We start from the raw sequence: 21,725 nt of genomic DNA on the forward strand, positions 1-21,725 counted from the left end.
CCCCCCGCCTCCCAAATTTAAAAGTATGATCAGGGGGTGGGGTGGTGAGCAGGGGGAGAAGGGAGGGAACAGGAGTTTGTTTTAGTTTTTGTTTTTTCTTTTTTTTTATTTTATTTTTTTCTTTCATTTTTTGGAGGGGATCCTGGGAAAAGAGATATATATTGTAAATAAAGAAAACATCTATTTAAAAAAAGAAAATAAATCTTAAAAAAAATATGATCAGGTTTGTAATTTGACAGTTGAAAGTTTAAGATGTCTGTCTGTATTTTCTGAAAAATATGTGTACATTTTGTATATGTGTGTGTAGATGTTTGTAGAGACTAGGTAGAGGTCATCATCAGATGTCTTCCTCAGTTCTCCTTATTCTTTTTTTTTCTTATTTCCTCTTTTCTTTTTTTTATTAGATATTTTCTTTATTTACCTGTCATACGATATCTCCTTTCCCAGTTTCCCCTCCAAAAAAACCAAAAAACAAGAAGAACAAATCCCTGTTCCCTCCCCCTCTTGCCACCCCACCCTCTCCTGCTTACTTGCCCTGGCATCCCCCTACACTGGGGCATAGAACCTTCATAGGGCCAAGGGCCTCTCCTCCAGCCTGATATAGCTGTTTTCTGAGAGGCTCTGACAGTACCTGACTAATACAGAAGTAGAGGCTCACAGCCATCCATTGAACTGAGTACAGGGTCCCCAATGAAGGAGTTAGAGAAAGGACCCAAGGAACTGAAGGGTTTGCAGCCCCATAGTAGGAACAACAATATGAACTAACTAGTACCCTCAGAGCTCCCAGGGACTAAACCACCAACCAAACCAAAGAGTACACATGGTGGGACTAATTGCTCCAGCAGCATATGTATAGTAGAGAATGGCCAGTGGGAGGAGAGGCTCTCCTTAATCTTGAAGCAGTTCTCTCTTTGAACCTAGAGCTCACCAATTTGGGTAGACTGACTATCCAGCAAGCCCCAGGGAACATCTTGTCTCTACTGCCCAGTGCTGAGTTTACATGCACGTGCTGTTGGCCTCTTTCTCTTTTAGATGGGTGCTTGGGGTAGAATTCAAATCCTTATGTGTTTGTGGGAAGCACTTCACCTCTGAGACATCTACTGAGTCCTTCCTTGTTTTTTTTTTTTTTTTTCCTTAAACATTTGTGAAGGATAGAGTGAAAGTATTGTAATGAAGCTGACCAGAAATGTGGCTGAACTTCATGACTATACAGTATGATGTCTTTAGGCTAAGCTAAGAACTGTTGATGTGCTGAGAAAAGGCATTCTGCACTCAGGAATGGCTTCATGCTGCTTGAGTCAGGGTTTGTCTTTAGAGTAATAGATAAAGCTTGGCCCAAACCAAGGATACAGATACGACCTAATGTTTCCTAATGGATCCCATGTAATTGGTTGTGACACATAAATAGGTTTATATTAAACCATGTCACAAAGAAATAGTATTGTTCAGTTTATCCACATTTATTTATTTTACAGTATTCTCATTTTATGCCTGCAGCTTCCTATTTGCATGTATGTCCTTTGTTCATTGAAAACCTAAAGATGCTTCTGCTCTCTTCTTTCCTGGCATGCCCCGAATTCCCCCACGAATGCTCCTGACTCCATCTGTGTTGCTATTAGACCTAGTTAGCTGTGTCACTTTGATTTACACACTGTGAAATCAGATCCAAGCATCCTTGTGATTGCCATCTTGTTCTTCTTGATAGTTCTTCACTTGGTCCAGAAGTAGTTAGGGCAGACTGAAATCACATGCAGTCTCTCTGAAGAGGCAAGTCATATATTTGGACACAGGTATTTTGATACATAAATGGTCTAAGAAGTATTTTGCTATACCATCTGGTGTTCTCTAAAGATTTTTACCACCCTTGTCAATTAAGTGGAATTTCATTGGAGCTTTTCTTCTTTAACCAATTAACTTCTTTGTGTTATTGTTTTTCTTAATTTCCTTTTTCTTTTTTTTCCTTTTTTTTTGGGGGGGGGGAGCGGGAGTTGCGGGGGATAGTTGTTGATACAGAATTTCTCCTTGTGGCCCTGGCTGGCCTCGAACTAGCTAGATCAGCATGCCTCTGCCTCCTGAGCACTGGGATTAAAGGTATGGACCACCATTGCCCAGCTTGATTTCTATTTAAATATAAACTATACTTTGATAGTGGTTTTTGGTTTATACCAAAACTGAACAGAATATATAGACTTTCTATGCATTCTGTGCCCCAACCCCTGCCTATGTGCAGTGGAGAGAGAGAGAGAAAGAGAGAGAGAGAGAGAGAGAGAGAGAGAGAGAGAGAGAGAGAGAGAGAGAGAGAGAGAGAGGGGAGTGGGATTGATTGATTTCCTAAAATTGACAATTGACAAGCAGTGTTAGACCATTGAGACCCTGTAGTAGGGGTCTTTGCAGATAGGCTGCTTGCATTTAATAATAGGCATTTGTTGGTTTTCTGTGTCTTGTCAATGGCATGGCATATCATTTTTGTGCCAAATAATATCCATCAGGATTTTCCAGTTTCTATTAATCTCCAGATGGTTATCATGGTTGTCTCTAGTTTTTGTCAGCTATGAACAAAGCTGCTGTTAACTTCCATGTATAGATTTCATTGTGGACAAATTTTCAACTCTCAAGTAAATTTCAAAGACTCATATTTCTGCATAAAGTTTATGCTTAGTTGTTTAAGGAACTACTGAAATTAATTCCAATGTTTGATGCCCATGTGTTTTATATTTCCAGCAGGTGTGAATAAGAATTCTTCTGTTTCATACTCTTTTAAAACCATCGTGTGATTCCTGATCTGGAGTTTGTCTGTACTATTAAGCATATAGTCTATGTGTGGGGGAACATTTTTGCAATGCTGCAGATTGAATATAAGAATCTTGTACATGGTAGCCAAGTATTTTATTACTAAGCCCAGTCCTCGGGTCATGTTTCATTGCTTAAAATTGCAATTACCTAGTGACATTTAGAGTGGAACGTCGATGCCAATGTTTTCTCATCATCTATACATTGTCTTTGAGTTGAGTCCTGTGGCATTTCTTAATCAAATTGTCCTTTTGAGCTTCAAGAGCTTTTTCTGGCCAGACAGTGGTTGGTACACTCCTTTAATCCCAGCACTTGGGAGGCAGAGACAGGTGGATTTCTGAGTTCCAGTTCAGCCTGGTCTACAGATTGAGTTCCAGGACAACCAGAGCTATACAGAGAAACCTGGTCTCGGAAAAACAAAAACAAAAAACCCCAAAAAGAGCTTTTTCTATATTCTGTGATCTATCCTTTATTCAATATGTCTTTTGGAGATCTTTCTGCTATGTGTTAGTTTGCCTTTTGTTGTTTTTAATCCTAGATCCATAAAGTCCACCTGAACTGAATGTGCATGTGCCATGACTGCTAGTGAACTGTGATAGACTCCAAACCTAACTTGCTCAATTATTTCTTTCCAGGTCAATGTGACTGTGGACTACATTAGACCAGCCAGCCCAGCCACAGAAACGGTGCCTGCCTTTTCAGAGCGTACCTGTGCCACTGTCACCATTGGAGGAATGTGAGTGTTACACCTGGCCGAGACTTGACTTTGGTTTTAAGTAGCTGACTACTCTACTCTGCTCAGTCAATCCCTCACCCCCACCCCACCCCCATGCTTGCTTTCTCTTGACTTAACCCAGTGGATTATAATTCTGTGCCTGTGTAGCACTATATTTGTAAAGCACTTTATAATCACTCATTAGCTAATCACTTATTTCCATTATTGTTATTATTAAAATTTATTGGGCTCTGTGTGCTTGGCCCTATGAAGTACATTATTACTATTAATAATGCTATTTATTGAGTATCAAGCTGTTGTAGGTACTCTCCAAAACTAGTTAGAGCTTCTTCATGTTGTTTTAGAATGTTAATAAATTAGGGAAGAAAAATGAGAGACAGGATAACTGGTCATTTCTTTGTATAGAGATAATATAGTGGCTGTGCCCCAGCTATATTCTAAGGTTTCTGGGTAGCCTGGCTGATGAGCAGAATCTTTCCAGAGAGGCATCTGACGGAGGAAGGAGGAAGCCTGCTGAGCCATGCTTTCACGATAAATATTAAAACAATCAGTCAGTTCCCAGTAGCAACTCTTACTTTGCATAAAATGTACCAGCATGGTCATTGTTTCCATGTCTTCTTAACAATCTTAAGTGCTGTTTGTTACCAAACTGGTATTTTCCCCATCTTTTAAGGGGAGGCGAAGAATGGGGCTTTCAGGAAAGCAGAGATTGTCTTACTGCGTGTGCAGTGAAGCTGGGTAGGAGAACTGCATACAAGTTACAGCGGTTCACTTTGTTGCTCCTAGAGCTCTCCTGTCAGGCGGGAGCCTCTCCCTTCATTGCTGCCTTTGCATTTGGAAAGGACTATTTTTAGGCAGTTCCCACTCCTGTGTTTATTAATGTTGCTAACGTTCACACAGCGATTGTACGCTTCATTTCTGTGGGGCAGTCTCAGTGTAGGCAATTGATATCAATACCGTCACACCAGCACAGCTTTTATAAGGAGCCAGCTTCTCACAGGCTAGATAGTGTCTAGAAATGTGGAAAACTATGTGATACTTTAGTCATCATTCTGTCCAAATATCTTACAATCGTTATTGCCGGTTTATCACCAATTCTTTAAAGTGAGTGAGTGGTTCTGCATTGGGAAATGCTGGCAGTTAGTATTCCCCTGTATTAAATTGTGACTGGATGAAGCAGGACTTGCCTCTGTAGACTGCTGTTCCTGCTTCCTAATTACTGGGGAAACCGTTTTACGTCTGTGCAAACGTACATCTTTATTTTTGGCAGATGGTCTCCACCATAGTTTAACACTTCATCAGAGTAGATTATCTCACTTACATACCACCAAAGTAGATTTAAAAATAACTTTACACTGCCTAAAATCAGATGTTCAGGGACTGGCTTTTTGGTATTCTTAAATTTTTAGGATAATCCATGACAGCCAACTTTAAAGTGTTTCCACATTGTGGAAAGTTGTGGCTGTGCCTGTGACTTAGGCCTTCAAGTTTGATTTATCACTCCCTCAAACTGGACAGGTTCTTAATTAGTCCACCAGAAGTGGACCGGCTAGGTGGAATGAGAGAGGGGCACTTGCCCAGTTTTCTGTAATGGCTGTGCTAGTTACACTCTGCCAACAGTGCTGAGAGCCCTCTTCCCCAGCTCTTGGAGCCTTTCCGCATGGGAACTGTTCTGATGATGACTCTTCTGCTCTTCTGAATGGGTAGAGACAATATCTCATTGTCCCTTTGGCTTACATTTTTTGTTTGTCTTATCACTAGTATAGTGAGTATGTTTTAATATGGTCATTTGTATGCCTTCTTTTGAGAAATATTTATTCCAATTATTAGTTTGTTTTGGTTCAGTCACCTGCTTTTTGACCATTCAGTTCTTTGAGTCTCCTATTTATCCTGTACTTGGTGTATCCAGAAAACAGAGACTTGATACAGTCTTGACATTAGAAATTACCAATATCTTTGACACTATCATTCCCTAGACTGTTATCATCCTGGCATTGGGCAATTTTGTCTCGTCTACTCTAGTCAAAGCTCCAGTAGCCATCAGATGATAGTACAAGAAATTTGTTGAATTATTTGTTAACTGTAATTGAGTGAAGGTCTCTTTAGGAAACAGGCATAGGAGTGTTTGAATATTTCATTCCTGGATGGTACAGTTTTGTTTGTTTGTTGCTTGGTGGCAGTGGGGAGGACATGTGTAGAGGTCAGAGGACAACTTCAGGAGTCTGTTCTTCATCTTGGATTCTGGAGATCAAATCCAGGTCTTCAGCCAAGGAAAGGCTTTTAGGCTAAGCCATCTTTCCACCCACCTTGGGTTTGTTTCTATCTAACAGGACTAGGATCTGAAAGTTCCCTCCTTTCCTTGTTCTAGAAGCTTGGTGATAAAGGTAGGCTTTCCCTAGCAGGTGAACCTCCAGACTTGCTTTCTACATCCCACAGAAAGGACTTGCTTTCTCTTCATCTTAGTTTGTGTTTACTTTTCTCCTAACCCCCCCCCCCGAATTTTCTTTAGTTTAAAATAAACATAAAATAATAATGTAGACAATTGAGTCATTAATAAAATTCAAGCATTTAGCGTATATTCAGAAATAATCTGTATTAAGAACCCTTTATCTGACTTAATGGTTAGTTATTTAAAACCACTATGTAGAGAGGAAGATTTTGCCTAAGCAAAGATTTTCCTGTATGTGGGTGGTAGGACCTGCATCTGCCACAGTGTTCATGTGGAGGTCAGAGGACACCTTGAACAATTTCCCTCTTTTTACCATGTAGGTTCCAGGGATCAGACTTAGCTTTCAGACTTTAGCAGCCCCTGACCCATTGAGCCATCTCACTGGATCATATTTTCAGATCACTAGTACATGAGAAACAGAGGTCTCTTGGTGTCCCAGTGAACAGCATATCTGAAATGAGGATTCAGAAATACTAATAACAGAACCTTATAATTCTGAACACTTTTTTGCCCTTTTTGAGGGCGTGGGGGAGGAGACAGGGTTTCTTTGTATATCCCTGGCTGTCCTGGACTCACTCTGTAGACCAGGCTGGCCTTGAACTCAAACTCAGAAATCCGCCTGCCTCTGCCTCACAAGTGCTGGGATTAAAGGTGTGCACCATCACTGCCCAGCTGCCTTTTGTTTTTTGGTTTTTTGTTCTTTAATAGTTGTGTGCCTCATTTATTTTCAGCCATTTGAAAGCTGCTTCTCTCTATTCAGCTTTTAAGGCATGTGAGTTTTTTCATAAACGTTCCCTGTATGCTTATATTTCACTGCTTAACGTGACATTTAAGGAAACACATAATTAAAATACAAGCACAAGCAGTGAAATCTTGACTTTGGAACAAAGTAAATGAGTGAATAAATTCAGTGAGGTGTTCAGGTTTGTGAAAGTGACTCTCTGACCCTTTCTCAAGCACTTTCCCCACATTTGCTCCGATCTTGGGCTGTGTGGGTATGTTAAGGGAAGGGTTAAAGATGTTGTGTGGTGAGCCTTTTCTTTCTGGATGGCAGGCTTTGCCCTGTCTTGTCAGTGTGTGGTGTGGAGTGAAGAAGAGAGCCATCTAAATGACTCTGCAGACTTATGTGCCTACATGAGGCCTGCCCCACACTTCTTGGCTCTCCATTGTTCAGACTCCTGACTAGAGGAGCTCCCTTGAAGTTGATGATCAGGGGAACAAGAAAAGAAGAGGCAGATGAGATGGTGTCTTGCAAAGGGCTACTTCAAAGAGGACTTTTAGAGGTACCACACATGCAAAATGTGTGCACTGTCTGTATTCTCAGTAGGGCTCAGTGGAACCCTTATGGTTTCCCTCATGATGTTTCTATGGAAGGGCGGCGCTTCTTGGGCCCCTGTGGGCTCTTGCAGGTGTCAGCTGGGCTTCAGCTCCTCGTGTCCCCTCAAGGGAATCAATGCAAACAGGGTTCATCATTCCTCTAATAGATTAAATTTTGATTAACTTCACTGTGGAGTTGGCAAGAGCTGTTAGCTGTTAATCAAAACAGTTTAAATAAAAAATAAAAAGACCAAACCTTGAGTCCTTTCTCATTCTCTCGCTCCCGGGTTGGGAATTAGCTGATCTTTTTAGGCCTGGTTTGTGATGTGAAGCTGTCAAGATGGCGCTGCCTGTTAATTACTTTTTATTGTATTTAAGACACTTAAATAACTCTTCTTGTGATTTAGTCTTCTATGTAATTAGCTGCAGTGATTAAAATCTCATTCTTTCCTTCTTGCCAGTGCTTTCTTGAAAAGTGAGATTTTTCTGGGGTGACCTTTCCCTGTGCTGGACTTCCCAATTACTTTGAGCTCCAATTTGGCAAATCCATAAAACCTATTAACTCATAGCTTATATTTCTGCATATCACATATTCAAAGAAAGTATTATAAGACTGCTTTTATTAAAGACAACTAAAATTATAACAAAGGTTAAGCTTCACACAAACACACACTCTCTCTCACCATCTCCCCACTTCAGCCTGCAAATCAGTCATACATCAAGATACATTTGTAAACCAAGCCATTTCCCCACTGTTTCTCAGTACATGGCATATTTTAAACTGATAGGAAATGTTGGAAGTAAGGAGCGGTTCATTGGTGGAATATGAAAAACAAACAGTGGGAAGATGCGGGTTCATCCCTTACAGCCTCGCTTTCTGAGAGAGATGGCTTGGGTTTATGTAACACTTTTGCTCTATGTTTCTGTGTGTCCCTGTGTCACCCTTCTTGGCCCCTTCACTGCCTCTGCCTCTGCCTCTCATCTTGGTACCAGTGTTGAGTTATAGGGCCTTGCCATCCTAGGAACTGTCCACAATATGTGTGCTTCTGGCTTCTGGGTGACCTCTTAGCTCTGAGTACTAGCTAGCAGATCTGCCTTTGTGAATTCCCTTCTGTCTTTGTGGATTCTTCATGGATAGAGCTTCACTCTCCTGTAGTCACATGAGCCAGACTTCTGAACTCTCAAGGAAAAGGCTGACTTTTTGATTTCTCAGGAACACTTTTGTTCCAGCTGTTCCACTGAAGCCTTGGGCTAAGTCTTGTTTTACTCTGCTAGAGTTAACCTTTTTCAATCCTAGTTGGTTCTCCCCACTCCTCCAATCACCCCATCACTATAAGAGTAAGTATCATACAATCTCCAGAGTTCTGTAGCTTTGAGGCTTTCCCTGTCAGCCAGTCTCCCCCTAAGTTTTAAATCCTAAAGTATAGCAGTACTTATTTCTCTTTCAAACTACACATGGAAAGAAAGTAGCCTCTTGAAGTTGTCTTTTCTGACTGAGCCCCAACCCTGCCTGCATTTAAAAGAGATGTTTAGCTTGTTTTCTGGGAGGCACGGCTACTTGATGAATGCAATTTTCACTTTGTGTAATAGAAAGACTTCCATTGGTTTTTGTCTCTGTCAATAAATAGCTAACAATGCTTGGGAAAACAGTTGTCTCTATTCTTTGATAAATCAAGTATAGCAGTCATTTGAAGAGACTTGTCCCACAAGAGCATGACAGTTGAACAAATTCAGGACTGGAGTCTGGAAGATAGTGTTGAGTTTCAGACAAATCTGTCTCTTTGGATCAAATATTTTGTGACTGTCACTGAACAGATCAGGCTGCCAAATCTTACTTCTTTAAAGCCCTTGGTTTCAGATTAGTTGATAGCCATTACTGCTTTATGGAGCTTCAGTGCAGCATTTTACAATGGCACCTGTGGATGTATAAATTACGTGAGAGCTTTCTCTCTCCCTGTTTTTCTTCTTACAGTAGCAATTGAGTAGACTGCCTGGCTGTGGAGGACTTGCATATACTCCCTGAGTTGATTTAGAACTCTCCTTTTCCTTTTCCCAGAGCAAAGCATGGAGAGCCTGAGAGACAATGAGGCTTTGCCTTAGCCCAGTAAGTTAATCCTCAGGGAAGACTGTCCTGGAATATTGATTGATGCTGGTGCAACAAGGGATGGCTTAAGGCTTAAGAACCATGAAGCTTAGGTGTTAGTCTTTAATGTTATGTGTATTGATATGATGCCTGCATGCATGTCTAGGTACCACTCTGGAGCTTGGCGTCCATGGAATCCAGAAGAGGGTGTCAGATCCCCAAGAGGTAGTATAAAAGGTGCTTATGAGTCAGTGCACCATCTAGGTGCTAGGAATTGAACCCAGAGCTTATGGAAGAACAGCCTTAACCACTGAGCCACCGTTTTAACCCCTTAAAATTATTTTCATTTTTAAATATATGACTATGTCAGGGATGGTATAGAATATGCACACTTGGGAGTATACGTGTTTATTGGGTCTAGGAGATGGAGAGTCTTCTGGATCCCTTAGAGGTAGAGCTAACAGGAGCTACTACCAGATGTGTTTGTCAGGCACCTAGCTCAGGTTCTTTGTAAGATCAGTACAAGACTGTAACTGCTAAGCAATCTCTGTTGTTTGCGCTTCTCTCTCTCTCTTCCCCTCTTCTCTTCATTCTTTCTCCATAGCCCAGACTGACTTCAAACTTACTATATAGTGCAGGATGTTCTCTTAACTCTCCTGCCTAAGTATAGGGTTTCAGACATACTCCACCTGTTTTCCTCCTGGATATAAACTAGCTTTACAATATTTATGAGGAGTTTTCTTCAAGAAACAGGTGTTAATTATTTGAGGCATAAAAGGTTAAGTTTTATTCCAGTTTTTGCCAGGCTCTTGCAGAGCCCTCACCTTACCATTTGGAAATTGGGTGAACTCTTATAGGAGAACTAGTTCTTATGAGTATTAGATAAGTCAGCAACTGACTAAAACACTGAGGTGCCACTCAGGGAAACCTGCCTGCTTGTTGTCCTGCTTCTCCAAGTGGGCTCAGGAGCCTCCAGGGCAACCACTTTGATAGGGCCTAGGTGTTACCTTTCAGATAGTTTGGCTTATAATGCTCAGTTGACTTCTTTCTGATCACCGTTGCACTGGTGTGCTCTCTATTCTGAATGTTAAGGGAAATGGCAAACTCAAACTCCTCTTCTCCTTTTAAACACTTTTCTTTTGATCATGATATATAGCATTTATTGCATTTCTCTTCTGTCATCCTAACCGTCTTCTATAATTTGTCCATAAAAGTTTAACTCTGCCTCTATAGTAATTATAATATATAATTGCATTAGACATTAGAATTATATTAGACTAAAAAGTATGGCAGTGATGAAGCCTATGGCAGAGAGGTCTGTGGAGCACAGAAGTGTGCGTTGGTCTCCTGACCTCCTCTCCTGCTCCTCATAAGCAGCTACTGCTTACCTCCTGTTTTTCTTTGTGGCCTTTTTTTCCATCTCACTGAAAAACCTTCATTCTTTTTCATGTGTTGAGCAGCAAACTTTCTGAATAACTACATGTCTAGGACTATCTTCATATGAGCTGAACTCTTAATTCTGACTTCAAAATAACTGAATTTTTTAAAGCTTCTATGAACTTTGAAGTCTTAAATACAATATATTTATTTAAGTTTGGTTTACTGAAATGCTTTTAAGTTGTTATTAGGTATATTTTTTTCTCCTGCTACATACTTACTGGGCAGTTTACTTTTTGTTTTATTTGTTCTTGAGACAGGGCTCTACTATATATATAGCATAAGCTGACCTTGAACTCAGTCCACCTTCCTCAGACTCCTGAGTGCTAGTGTGCACAGCACCACACTTAGATTTTAGGAGACGTTTAAAAACTTATATTTTGGATTAGTTTCTCCCTGTTTAGCTTTCTCCTTTACTTCTGTAAAGTATATTTGACCTTTTGCTATGACTTTCTCTAGAGACCTTCCTTTACATTTCCCTTCAGTATTGTAAGAGACACCTCAGCTATATCCTCCAGCATCCTTGTTTTCCCAGCCAGTCACGCTAGTTGACTTACGTTCACGTTGGCACTTATTCATTCATCATATTTGTTTATTCGTTTAGTTACCCATGGGTTGATTCTTCATGTATGTATAGAGTGCTTGTGTACTTATTGTGTGTACTGTATAAGGCATCATAACTGTATTGGTAAAACCAGAAAGATTTCTACCTTCACAATATTTACACACTGTTCTATTGATGTAGCTTACTTTATTTTGGTTGATGTATTTTAGAACTTTAATTTCTATTTAAATGTACTATTATAGTACCATCTTTCCCGTTTATAAACACAGTTTTATTATCTCTGAGTACTACTTAAAAAAAGAACACCTGTTTCATCTGTGACAGATTTGTTCCCTTAGTTTGTTTTGTTCCTTTTCTTCTCGAGTCCCCAGGTGTTCTGTGTACTTTGACTTATATTTATGGAGACAGGCAGATGCTTAATAGTTGAAGTAGGACAATGTTCTCTGCATTGTCACAAGGTTGATTCCCTGACCATCTCAGATGGGAAAGGGAGAGATGGGCAGGCTGTGTCAGAAGCAGCCTTCTTTATAAGGTGCTCCCGGAACATCAGCCCTGGAGCAGGAAATTTCAAAGCCCGGTACAATTGTCTTGGCAGACAGGGCTCTGTTGGGACCTTTAGTGCACTTTACAGGACAGAAACTGGCTTCATTGTGGTGTCCCTCACTCTCCCCTGCTTTTTGTTCAGGCCACATAAGCCATCTGGTAGTTCCAAAGTTACATTTCCTACTATCTGCATATACCACATGTTTCTTTGGGACAAACAGCCTGCTGGTTGATAATTTGGAGTCTGGCTTTGCTAACAAGTTGGAAGTCATTTTCTTTTAAAGGCTTTTCTCAAAGACTGAAAATGAAGGCTACCTTTCTCAATTTTTATGAGAGTTGTGAAGTAATGAAGACTTACAAGTCTGGAGCCCTAAATTGAGGAATCTGTAGTTTGAGCTTCTTTTCATACAGGGTATGAGAGCTTTAGTGGCTTCTAGTCTTCTGTTGTATGGGTGACCTCTGTAGCAAGCTGTCAGCGAAGGCAGAAAATCTGAAAGTGAATCCTTTTATATGAAAACAATGGCGTAATGGGGGAAACTAACCCTGTGTCATTTTCTTTAGTTTGATTAAAATGATCTGTTTCCAAAACATCCATCTCTTTAAATCTCATCTAGAAGGAGCAGGAGACAAGAGAGCCTGCAGAATTTAAAGCACCCTGCTAGTAGACATTCAGTGTTTGATGCAGTTTTACTAGTGTACTTTTTGTAAGTCATAGTCTACAAGATCCATGGCCTTAAGTGAAAAACCTGCAGCTCGTCCTCATGAGCCTTATTTTTTAGTGTTTTCTGCAAACAACCGTTGTTTTATGGATCACACATTCAATTATGGAATAGCAGACATGCCTATAATAACATGCCTGTTTATAAAGATATTTGTTGAATTTTTGCCAAGTATTAGACCAGACCTCCCTGTTCTTGGTGATTCTGTGGATGTCAAGGAGACTCCGGAGTGCTCCCTCTGCCCAGCTCTTCTGAATTGGGTTTCTGATTGGTGGTTTACTTGTGCCTTCAGAGCCTCCTCCATGTGGTCCTTTGTATTTGCAGTTTCCTGTCTTCTTGGCGTTCATGCCATTTCTGCACCAGTCTGACCCCTTCTGCTTCCTATCTTTCAGAATCTGCGTGTGTTTCTTACTTGGTGTTGACATGCTTTGTACCTGTCCATTCTCTTTAGAGCTTTATTGTGTTTCTGGGTAGATCTTTGCTTTATTTTGTTGGGGCCTTTTAAAGGACAAGTTGTGGACAGTTTTCAGTATAGCCCTTCTGACCTTCCACAACAAGCATTCCTCCTTTATCTCTATGACTACTGCAGTTGATGTAATAAGAAGGAACATGTGGCACTAACCAAAACATCTGGGTCCGTTAAATGCTGTTTTTCAAACCTTTTCTCTTAATTCTCGTGGTAAGCATATGTAAAATGTGTTGAGGGATACAGGAATGGAGTTTTTACAGATTTTCCTATCTCCCAGTTGTGATACTGCTTAAGAGACTGGCTGCAGTGGTCTTTTAAAAAGTAACAGAAATTATAGAAACATTTTCAGAAAGGTTAAAAAAAAAAGCTTTGCTTTCTCTCTGTCTCTCCCAGGCCCAGAAGTAGCACAGTTAAGACACTTGGATCTTTGTGGCTTTTTTTAATTCCCATTAGACTTTGGAGGTAAATAAATATGAAGTTAAAAACCCTTATTTTACTGTTAGATGGCTGTATAATCTTGGGTCTCAGCTTATTGTCTCTAAGTTAGAGATACTAGTAGTGCTATTATAAAACTGCTATTATAAAGATTAAATGTGGTAATGTGTTTTCATGTTCAGCAGAGCATTCTCTCCACTCAGCGGTCATAATGGCGTTTCTCCTCGCAGTCCCCCCTCTCACATTTCTAGCCATTCCTTTCTTCATATATTCCTGATTTACAGCAAATTTTCTTTCATATTTTATGTGCCATCCTTTTTTTGTTTATCACATTTACTTATGAGCCCAACCACGGATAATATTCCCTAACAAATAAATCAGAATATTTATTTTGCACATTCCTTGAACTGAGTGCTCACTGGGAGATAGAGTGCTTCTTTGCCTAATATATTTAGGTCCTGTGTTCAAATCCTACACCACCTCCCAAAGACCACCAAACAAACATGTCCTATTGGATTATGGTCTACATTTTACCCTCTGTTTGATAGTAAAGCACTTTGTTCACATAGACAGTAATGATTGCCAAGTTCTTGCACAAATGTAGACAAGTAGACTGTGCTATTCTTAGCATTTCAAGAAACTTCATATACCATTGCAATTTAATGAAGCCAGGAACTGTGCTGGCTGCCTTCCCTTTGTGCGCTAGGTGCCTACCAGCTAGGAAATGGCTAATGTGGAAGACTATCATCGTAGTGTAACGGCTTGGGCAGCCTGGCTTTCTCTGTCTTGAAGCCTTTATGAATTTTTCTGACTCCAGTAAAAATGAATTAAAATATAGAGAGATACGAAATTAGGAGAAATTTAGTGTAAACATCACGGGCTCAGACATAAAGGTAGATGTTGAGAGCAGTCACAATGGTGAAGAGTTTGAGTCTGCTTTTTAAGGGCTTTTCTGTGGATTTCATGTAGCGCCTTTAGCTCCTGATGTATCTGCTTACAAATAAATAGTCAGCAGGCTGTTGCTGTCATTTGTGCTTCCATTGTGTTGAAATTGTGATTTATCAACCATTGGTGTCAAGTCAAGAGCAAGGAGAGCACTTCACAGTTCCCGGCCATCCTCCTCATCCTTAAAGAAATTAAGTATCAGCTTAGCATTGGCAACATCCTTTTTCTTTTTAAACCATGACGTAACTGTGTTGCACTCTCCCCGAAACTGTTCAAACCTTCCCTCCCTGAAATGTTTGTGCTCCTTCGTGTGTCATTTAGCACAATCTGCAGCTATGGAAACATCAGCTCAAGAGAAGGTTGACCACAGAGTCTCCTTTAGTGACTTATTTTCTACTTCAAATCATGGAACCAAGTCACTTCTCTCTCCTCACAGGGAAGGAAGGAATGGGATGGTTGAAAGCCCCTTAACGTTCACCCTAGAAAGACAACTCAGTTAAGTAAAACAGAAAATTCTGGATTTCAATCCTTAGAAAAACCCTTGGCCTGATTCCCCACCCATGTTTTCGTTTCCATGTATAGTTCAGTTTTACTGGCTCTTATTTCTAGAACTCTTAATTATAGACCTTCTAGACTTTGTGTAGAAGTGAAAGTCTACAGCAGCTGCCACACTTTAGGCCTCAATAAAGGTAGACCTTGGATTTGGTCCAGGTGCTAATAAATTCTGGAGAGTAAAAGCATACTCCCTCTTTTCTTCTGCCAGCTGACTGGGCTGTGAGCATGAACTGTAATGGGGCAAGGTGGAGAATTCTTTTCTGCCTTTTCTCCAGCATCCAAACAAGACAAAAACTTAATTTAAGTTTTCTCCCTGAGAATCAACGTGTGCCAAAACAATTTTGTTCTATCTTATCAAAACTGATTGAGTTCAGTAGTGCTTGGTGCTCCTGACAGCCTTCCAGAATCCAGATTGTCATTCTCAGTCCTTTACTGTGACAGAAGCACAGCTCAAAGCAGTGTTTGCACACACCATCAGGGATGTGAGAGAGGCCCTGGGACTGTCCATCCCTCATTTGGATGATACGGAGTCTGCCTAGTTCCACTTTCTCCATCAGAGTTGATCATTCCAGATGCCATTGTGTAATTTTCCATCTTGGGGTATGTGTTTGTGTGGGTGGGTGGTTTTGTTTGTTTTTAAGTGGTGTTTAATGTCAGGCTAATAATAAACTGGATACGTAGGCCTGGTTTTGTCATAATGGTCATGAGTTATTTGTCCCTGTTCTTCAGAGAGGCTGAGAACTATCCTCCCTTACTCCAAGTGATAGGTACACTTGGCGGGGGGCGGGGGGCGGGGGGGGGCGTTGTTGTCACTCTAGCTACCTGGGAACTGCAGTATGGCAGCTGGCAAGTTCTGCTGTGAAGAGGCAAAGGATGAGGCATCTTCTCCCCAGTTGCTACCACAACTAATTCCCTGCTTCCTTGCAACCTGCATCTGGAGTGCATAGCTTTTTCTGAAACAACTAGTGGCATTTGGCTAGTTCCTTACCTATAGTTCTTTCTGAAGAATACCAGAAGCTTTATGGTCTTTGGGGAGGTGGGGCTTAAATTATGCTCAGTCATTCTTGGACTTTTATTTCTTTAGAACTTGAGTATATTTTTGAAAAAAGATTCTTCTACTCTTTTTCACAAAGCTTATTTAGAATCCCGTGAGACACTTGGAAAAAACAATAGACCATGCCCCCAATTAAAAATAAGTACTAAGGCTTGGAGTTTTAGAAATAGTTGTTTTATGCCTATGGGTTCTTGCTTTGGAGCTTTGGAGCAGAGCTGGCATTAGGTCTTCCTTGGTAATTTCAGTGACAGAGGAAGCCTGTAGATGTAACAGGAGGCTCCCAAACCAGCATTTTCCTGTCCTCACAGATCAGGCCCCAGCAGACTTGTAGGTAGCAAGGTGAATGGAAACCTTAAAGATGTTCGTTCTATCACTCCCTGTGTCTAAGCACAGCCTTTTATGGATCTATTAATTTCTCCTCTTCAAGATTGTAGAGCAATATAGGGGCTGAGCTGCTGTGTTTAGTTCAAGCTCTGCCTCCAGCTCAAGACACGACCCTGATAAGTTTTGTTTGTCCTCTTTTTTCTCAAGTATCTAGCCCTTCTAGAAAGAAGTATCATGAAGCTATTGATGCTCTGCTTCTCTCATGTATTTCTTCCTGGCCATCTAAGACTGACAGAGGGAGTGTTCACTTTTGCTGCAGTGGGGGTGAGAGAAACAGCAACTGAGAAGCAAATTTCCAGTTGGTTCAAGCATCTAGCCATGATTTTTTTTTATTTTTTGACAAAGCCATACTCAGTCCCATAACCATAAAGTGACTATCCTACCTGTGACATGGGATTTACAAGTCTGTCCACAGTCCCTGCCCTTCATGAGCACACTCAGGTTTTCCCAAGCAGTTACTTTATCTCCTAGGGATTTCTGGTTTGGTTTGGTTTGGTTTGGTTTGAGGATGGGTTTCACTGGCTGCCCTGGAATCTATCTGCCTGTCTCTGCCTCTGGAGCCCTACAATTAAAGGCATGGGTCACCATGCCCGTTCTTGGTGATTTCTACCAATTGCCTCCACAATCTATTGTCATTAGCTGCCAACACGGCCCTAGTTAAGATGCTTTTCTGAGAGAGTAGTGGTGTTGCACAGGTCTGTAGTCAGTTTGGTTGGATCTATAAGGTTCCGTTTAAGCCTATTTTCAACTGGTCATCGAATTCAGATTTATTTATTTACTTATTTATTTTGGATGGCAGGAGATGAATTGTAAAATTTCCTCCTCAACAGAAATTCTCAGCCTGTAGTTACTCTTCTTAACCTCATTTGTTGCCACTGTTGATAATTAGCTCAAACTGCATCCCCAAATAATAATTCAAGTGTCATTTATCCATGTATTAGTTCAGTAAATACTATTTGTGGGCTTTATTCCATGTTAAGCTGACAGTAAAACAGCCATGAGGAATAGTTGATTGTGTTCTATTTGGGGATAGACTGGTGTGTCTGAAATTAATAATGTGTCTTTTGATGACTAAAGCATGATTATTTAGCAGCTTTCAGTCCAAACTAATACCCTGGAGTAGATTTACTGTCTTATGTTGATGTCCTTCTAGATACAACCCACTTTCTAACCCTGCTTGCTCTCTGTCATGGCTTTCTATTTGTGAAAAGGTCTTTCATCCAGCCAGCATACTCAGAACAGATAGGACAAACTATCCAGAGCCATAATGTTAAATATTTTGAGCGCCATTTATGGTTATGTAACATAAGATTTTAGAATTAGATCAGTTGACCTTAGAGAGCCCTTCAAGGTGTCTTTTCAAGGAAAGATATAATCTCATTCTTAACTGTTGGCAGAGAGGATTGTCAAGCATAGCACAGCTGTCCCTCAGTCTCTACAGAGGATTGATTGCAGGACCCCTGTAGGCAGCCAGATCCACACATGGTCAGTGTTTACGTATAACCTCGACCTCTAATCCTAAGTACTTGATCTTCTCTGGACTGTGTATAATACCTGACACAATGGACACCGTGTAAGTAGTTGTTACATTTCATTGTTAAGGGCATAATGGCAGGGAATGAAGTCTATGTATACTCTGTAGTCATGAGTCTTTTTTTCTGAATAGTTTTGAAGTGTAGTTGGTTGACTGCATAGGTGTGGAAGCCACATATACAGAGGGCTAAAGGTATTCTCAAATTTTGTTTGGATCCTTTGAATTAATAGTATTTTCAATAGCTTACCCAGAGCATTTCTGAGATTAAGTAACTGTTTGTAAAGTGGAACCTAACACTATAGCTACAGTTCTGTAGGACTGTGATTTTTTTTTTTCCCCTCATCAAGAAATTTGGTAACTTGAATGCATAAACAAATTATGTCTACCATTTGGTGTTCATTGTGGATTCAAAGGTAGCTTGTGAGGGTCAGCACATGTTATTGCCCTCCCTCCCAGCCATGCTTAGAGCTTTCTTTATTCACTAGGTTCTGTTTCTCTCTCCATAGTGACTCAGAAAGCCTACAGTGAAGAATGGCTTCATTATAGAGTCTGCTAAAAAAGCAGGGATTACAGATCTTTAACAAGATTCACATTGTTCCAAAACACATTGAACCTAAACCTATGTTTCCTGGGCATAAAGTGTTAGTGACCCTCAGCCCCAAATTACAAAATTACTTTTCTGTGAGAATAGTCAAAGACAGTAGTAAAATTTGGACAATTTTCTAGAAGTCTCATAACACTGTTAATATGTTTCTTGGAAGTTATTTGCCCAATGATTTTAGGATGATGATTCCTCATTACTGACATAACTTCTTTTGCCCACTGTCTCTTCCTCCTATAATAACAAAATTGCTGTGATAGCTGTCCGACCTGTTTTAAGAAGATCAGGTAATTCGTTTCTAAATTGGAACTTGTTTCTTTTAAATCAGCCTTGTAATGTATTACAGACATTACTCTCAGCGTTGGCTACAGAAGTGATTTAATGCTGGCTCTTTAATGACTCCTTCATTAATCCTGGTATTCTGGGATTTAACACTCACTGGCCTTTGACCACTGGAAATGATGAAAATTTTGATTTTCTTCATATTGGATAACACTGGACTGTTGCAGGAGCCATGAGCCTCGCCTCTGCGGTGGCGTGTGTGATTGAATGTGCTGCGGATGGATAGGTGTGCTCCCAGGCCCGCTCTGCTGCTCAGAGGTGACCATGATATCTCTATCAGCTCAAGGTGACCTCTTCCCAGGACCGTCGGATCTGAAACAAGAATCTCTTCTGACAGCTTCATCTCCTAGACAGTTCTCTGGCCTTGTGAAGTCAGGGCTTGCCTCTTCATCCACTCTCTGAAAGGTGCCCTCTCTGAGAACACGCACCATGATGTCTGTCTTTTAATTCCTTTCATCTAGTTTGTAGAATTTTACAGTTGGTAGCCATTTCCAAGACTGTCCATTTTGTGTCTGTTGTCTACCTCCTGCCTCACACCCCTCCCTACCTACAGACAGGAGACAGGTGTCCAGCAGCAGGAGCAGCACAACCAAGACAGTGTTAATAATAATGAAAATTACCAGCAACAATAGTGATCCCCAGCACCTCCCAGGCTTTCTATGTGCCAGGCAGGCTCTAAATATAGTCATTCATTTTTCCCTCATAGAAGCTTCAGGAGGTAACATTGCACAGCAAGTCCGGTGTTCCACACAGCTTCTCTCTGGATCTCCTGCTGCTGCTAAAAGCAGAGATGACAGTGTTAGTTGCTCTCTTTCCTCCTAATGGAAGCACTGTGAGTGTTCTTTGGAATAAAGGTGCAGGCTTATTTACTGTGGTATCTTTGGCCAAAGTGTTAATACTGTGAATAAATGCCAGGTTCTTCTCCCCTCCTCAGAAAATTATTCCAGGAGAAAAGAAGTCACCTTTATCTTAAAAGTGTTCATAGAGGTTACTGTATTTCAGAGCACTTCTTCACTTGCTTTGAATGCATGAATCAGCCTGAGACAGTCTCAGAGATACTATGTGAAGGTCACTTGAAGCATGTTCTCCCCCAACTCAGTAGAACAGTCATTCTTATGGTGTGACCCCCTAATTGTAAGACTAGTGCTATGGAAGTAACCTCTTGATAGTTGATTTAAAGAGCAGTGCTGTAAGATAGAGAAGCTGGCACACTTTTCCCATAAAGGATCAAATGGTAAACATTCTCTTTGAGAGAGAGCCATATGGTCTCTAGCACCTAGTCAGCCCTGCCACGTAAGCACACAAACCAGCAGGCATGGCTGTGTCCATTAGACTGTGATCATAGAGGCAGGCAGGCCGTGTGCTTCAAGCCTTATGGAGATGTGAATATATATATATATATATATATATATATATATATATATATATATATAATATCTGTGTGTGTGTGTGTGTGTGTGTGTGCATACCCAGACAGCACTTTGTAGCTAGAGGAACTGAAAGAAAACTTGACAGTGCTATGTATTCTTTATCATAGATATAGGCGTTTATATGAATGATACTGAATGCAATGGCCTAAATAAAAATTTACTCATAGACTAATGTATTTTTAGAATGAACAAGAAACTTCACCCAGACTTTGTTGTTGTTTTTTGTGCTAGAACTGCTCTTCATGCAGGTACATTTTATGTGATCTCTTCTTGACCCTCCTAGAAGCTCAGCTTGCAAGGAAGAGGCTGATTTGAACCATTTCCAGGCTGGCCAGCAACCACCATCTCCTAATAGTGATGTTCTCCTGGCTCTCTGGTCCCACAAGAATGTCTCTGTTTCTCTGGGTATTCATTTCTTTATTCTTTGTTAATAAAACACTATAAACATGGCGTCTTCCCTCTCAGAATCCTGTAACTCTGCTACTGCTCACTTAGTTTTCCTTATCCCTTTCTAAGATCTTTCTCCTGTTTGTTTCTCTTGGAAATTGATTTGGCAATGGCTTGCTTTTTTCTAGGTTGAATACTGTTGGGAGTTTTGGTAGGATCCCATTGCTCCCTGTCTAGTAAGTTTTGCTGGTCTAGTAGAGAACATTTCTTTATTTTCAGCATGTTCCTTTTAGATGTATCTGGAATAACAGTTTTATGCCCAGTCCTGTGTCAGACACATTAGAAAAGTTTTCATTGGAAAAGTACTTGATTGTTCTGCTAGGTACGGAGGAGTCAATCCCAGACCAGATCCATCACCAGCACAGTAGGAAAACCAATTTTGATGAGGTGTGGGTGGACAACCATGTGTATTTATTAAATGAAAGGGATTAAGCAAGCTGTTGTGATAATTTTGGGAAATGTGATAGAGAACAGTCATCTTCACGCCAGTGTTCAATGTACAAGAAGTGAGTTTGTGCCAGACCAGTAGTCAGACAGGAGCTCAGTGAGACACAGCCACTGTGACTGTACTGTTTGGTGCCCTGAGGAAGCATCCACTAAGCTTGATTTCTTCCATTTCTCACTTGTTCACATGTTCTTGGCCCTGGCTCTTTCTAAATTTTAGGGCATTTTTCCTCCTCTCTATAAGTAAGGAATTTGAGATAGGCCCATACTGGAAGTGTTTAGATAAATGAGGGTCAAACCATTCTGTTAGAGTTTCTCTTCAAAGAAAGATGCCAGACTAATACCAAAACAATCTTGAGAAATGAATTTCAGAGATAAAATGAGAAGCTGGAGCTGAGCACATTCCATGTGTCTTTAGTTCAGGATTTTTAAAAAATAATACTAAT

At 40.6% G+C, this 21,725-nt stretch overlaps 1 protein-coding gene across 1 annotated transcript in view; it reads left to right on the plus strand.

Annotated features, from left to right (window-relative positions):
- Snd1 (staphylococcal nuclease and tudor domain containing 1) overlaps positions 1-21,725 on the plus strand; it is a 404,121-nt gene that overhangs the window by 173,952 nt on the left and 208,444 nt on the right. Inside the window, exon 12 of the mRNA XM_031381336.1 lies at positions 3,426-3,526. Within this exon, the coding sequence (XP_031237196.1) occupies positions 3,426-3,526 (101 nt within the window). The remainder of the gene's footprint in view (positions 1-3,425; positions 3,527-21,725) is intronic.

The sequence above is a fragment of the Mastomys coucha genome, unplaced genomic scaffold (assembly GCF_008632895.1).
Source record: "Mastomys coucha isolate ucsf_1 unplaced genomic scaffold, UCSF_Mcou_1 pScaffold20, whole genome shotgun sequence".
NCBI lineage: Eukaryota > Metazoa > Chordata > Mammalia > Rodentia > Muridae > Mastomys > Mastomys coucha.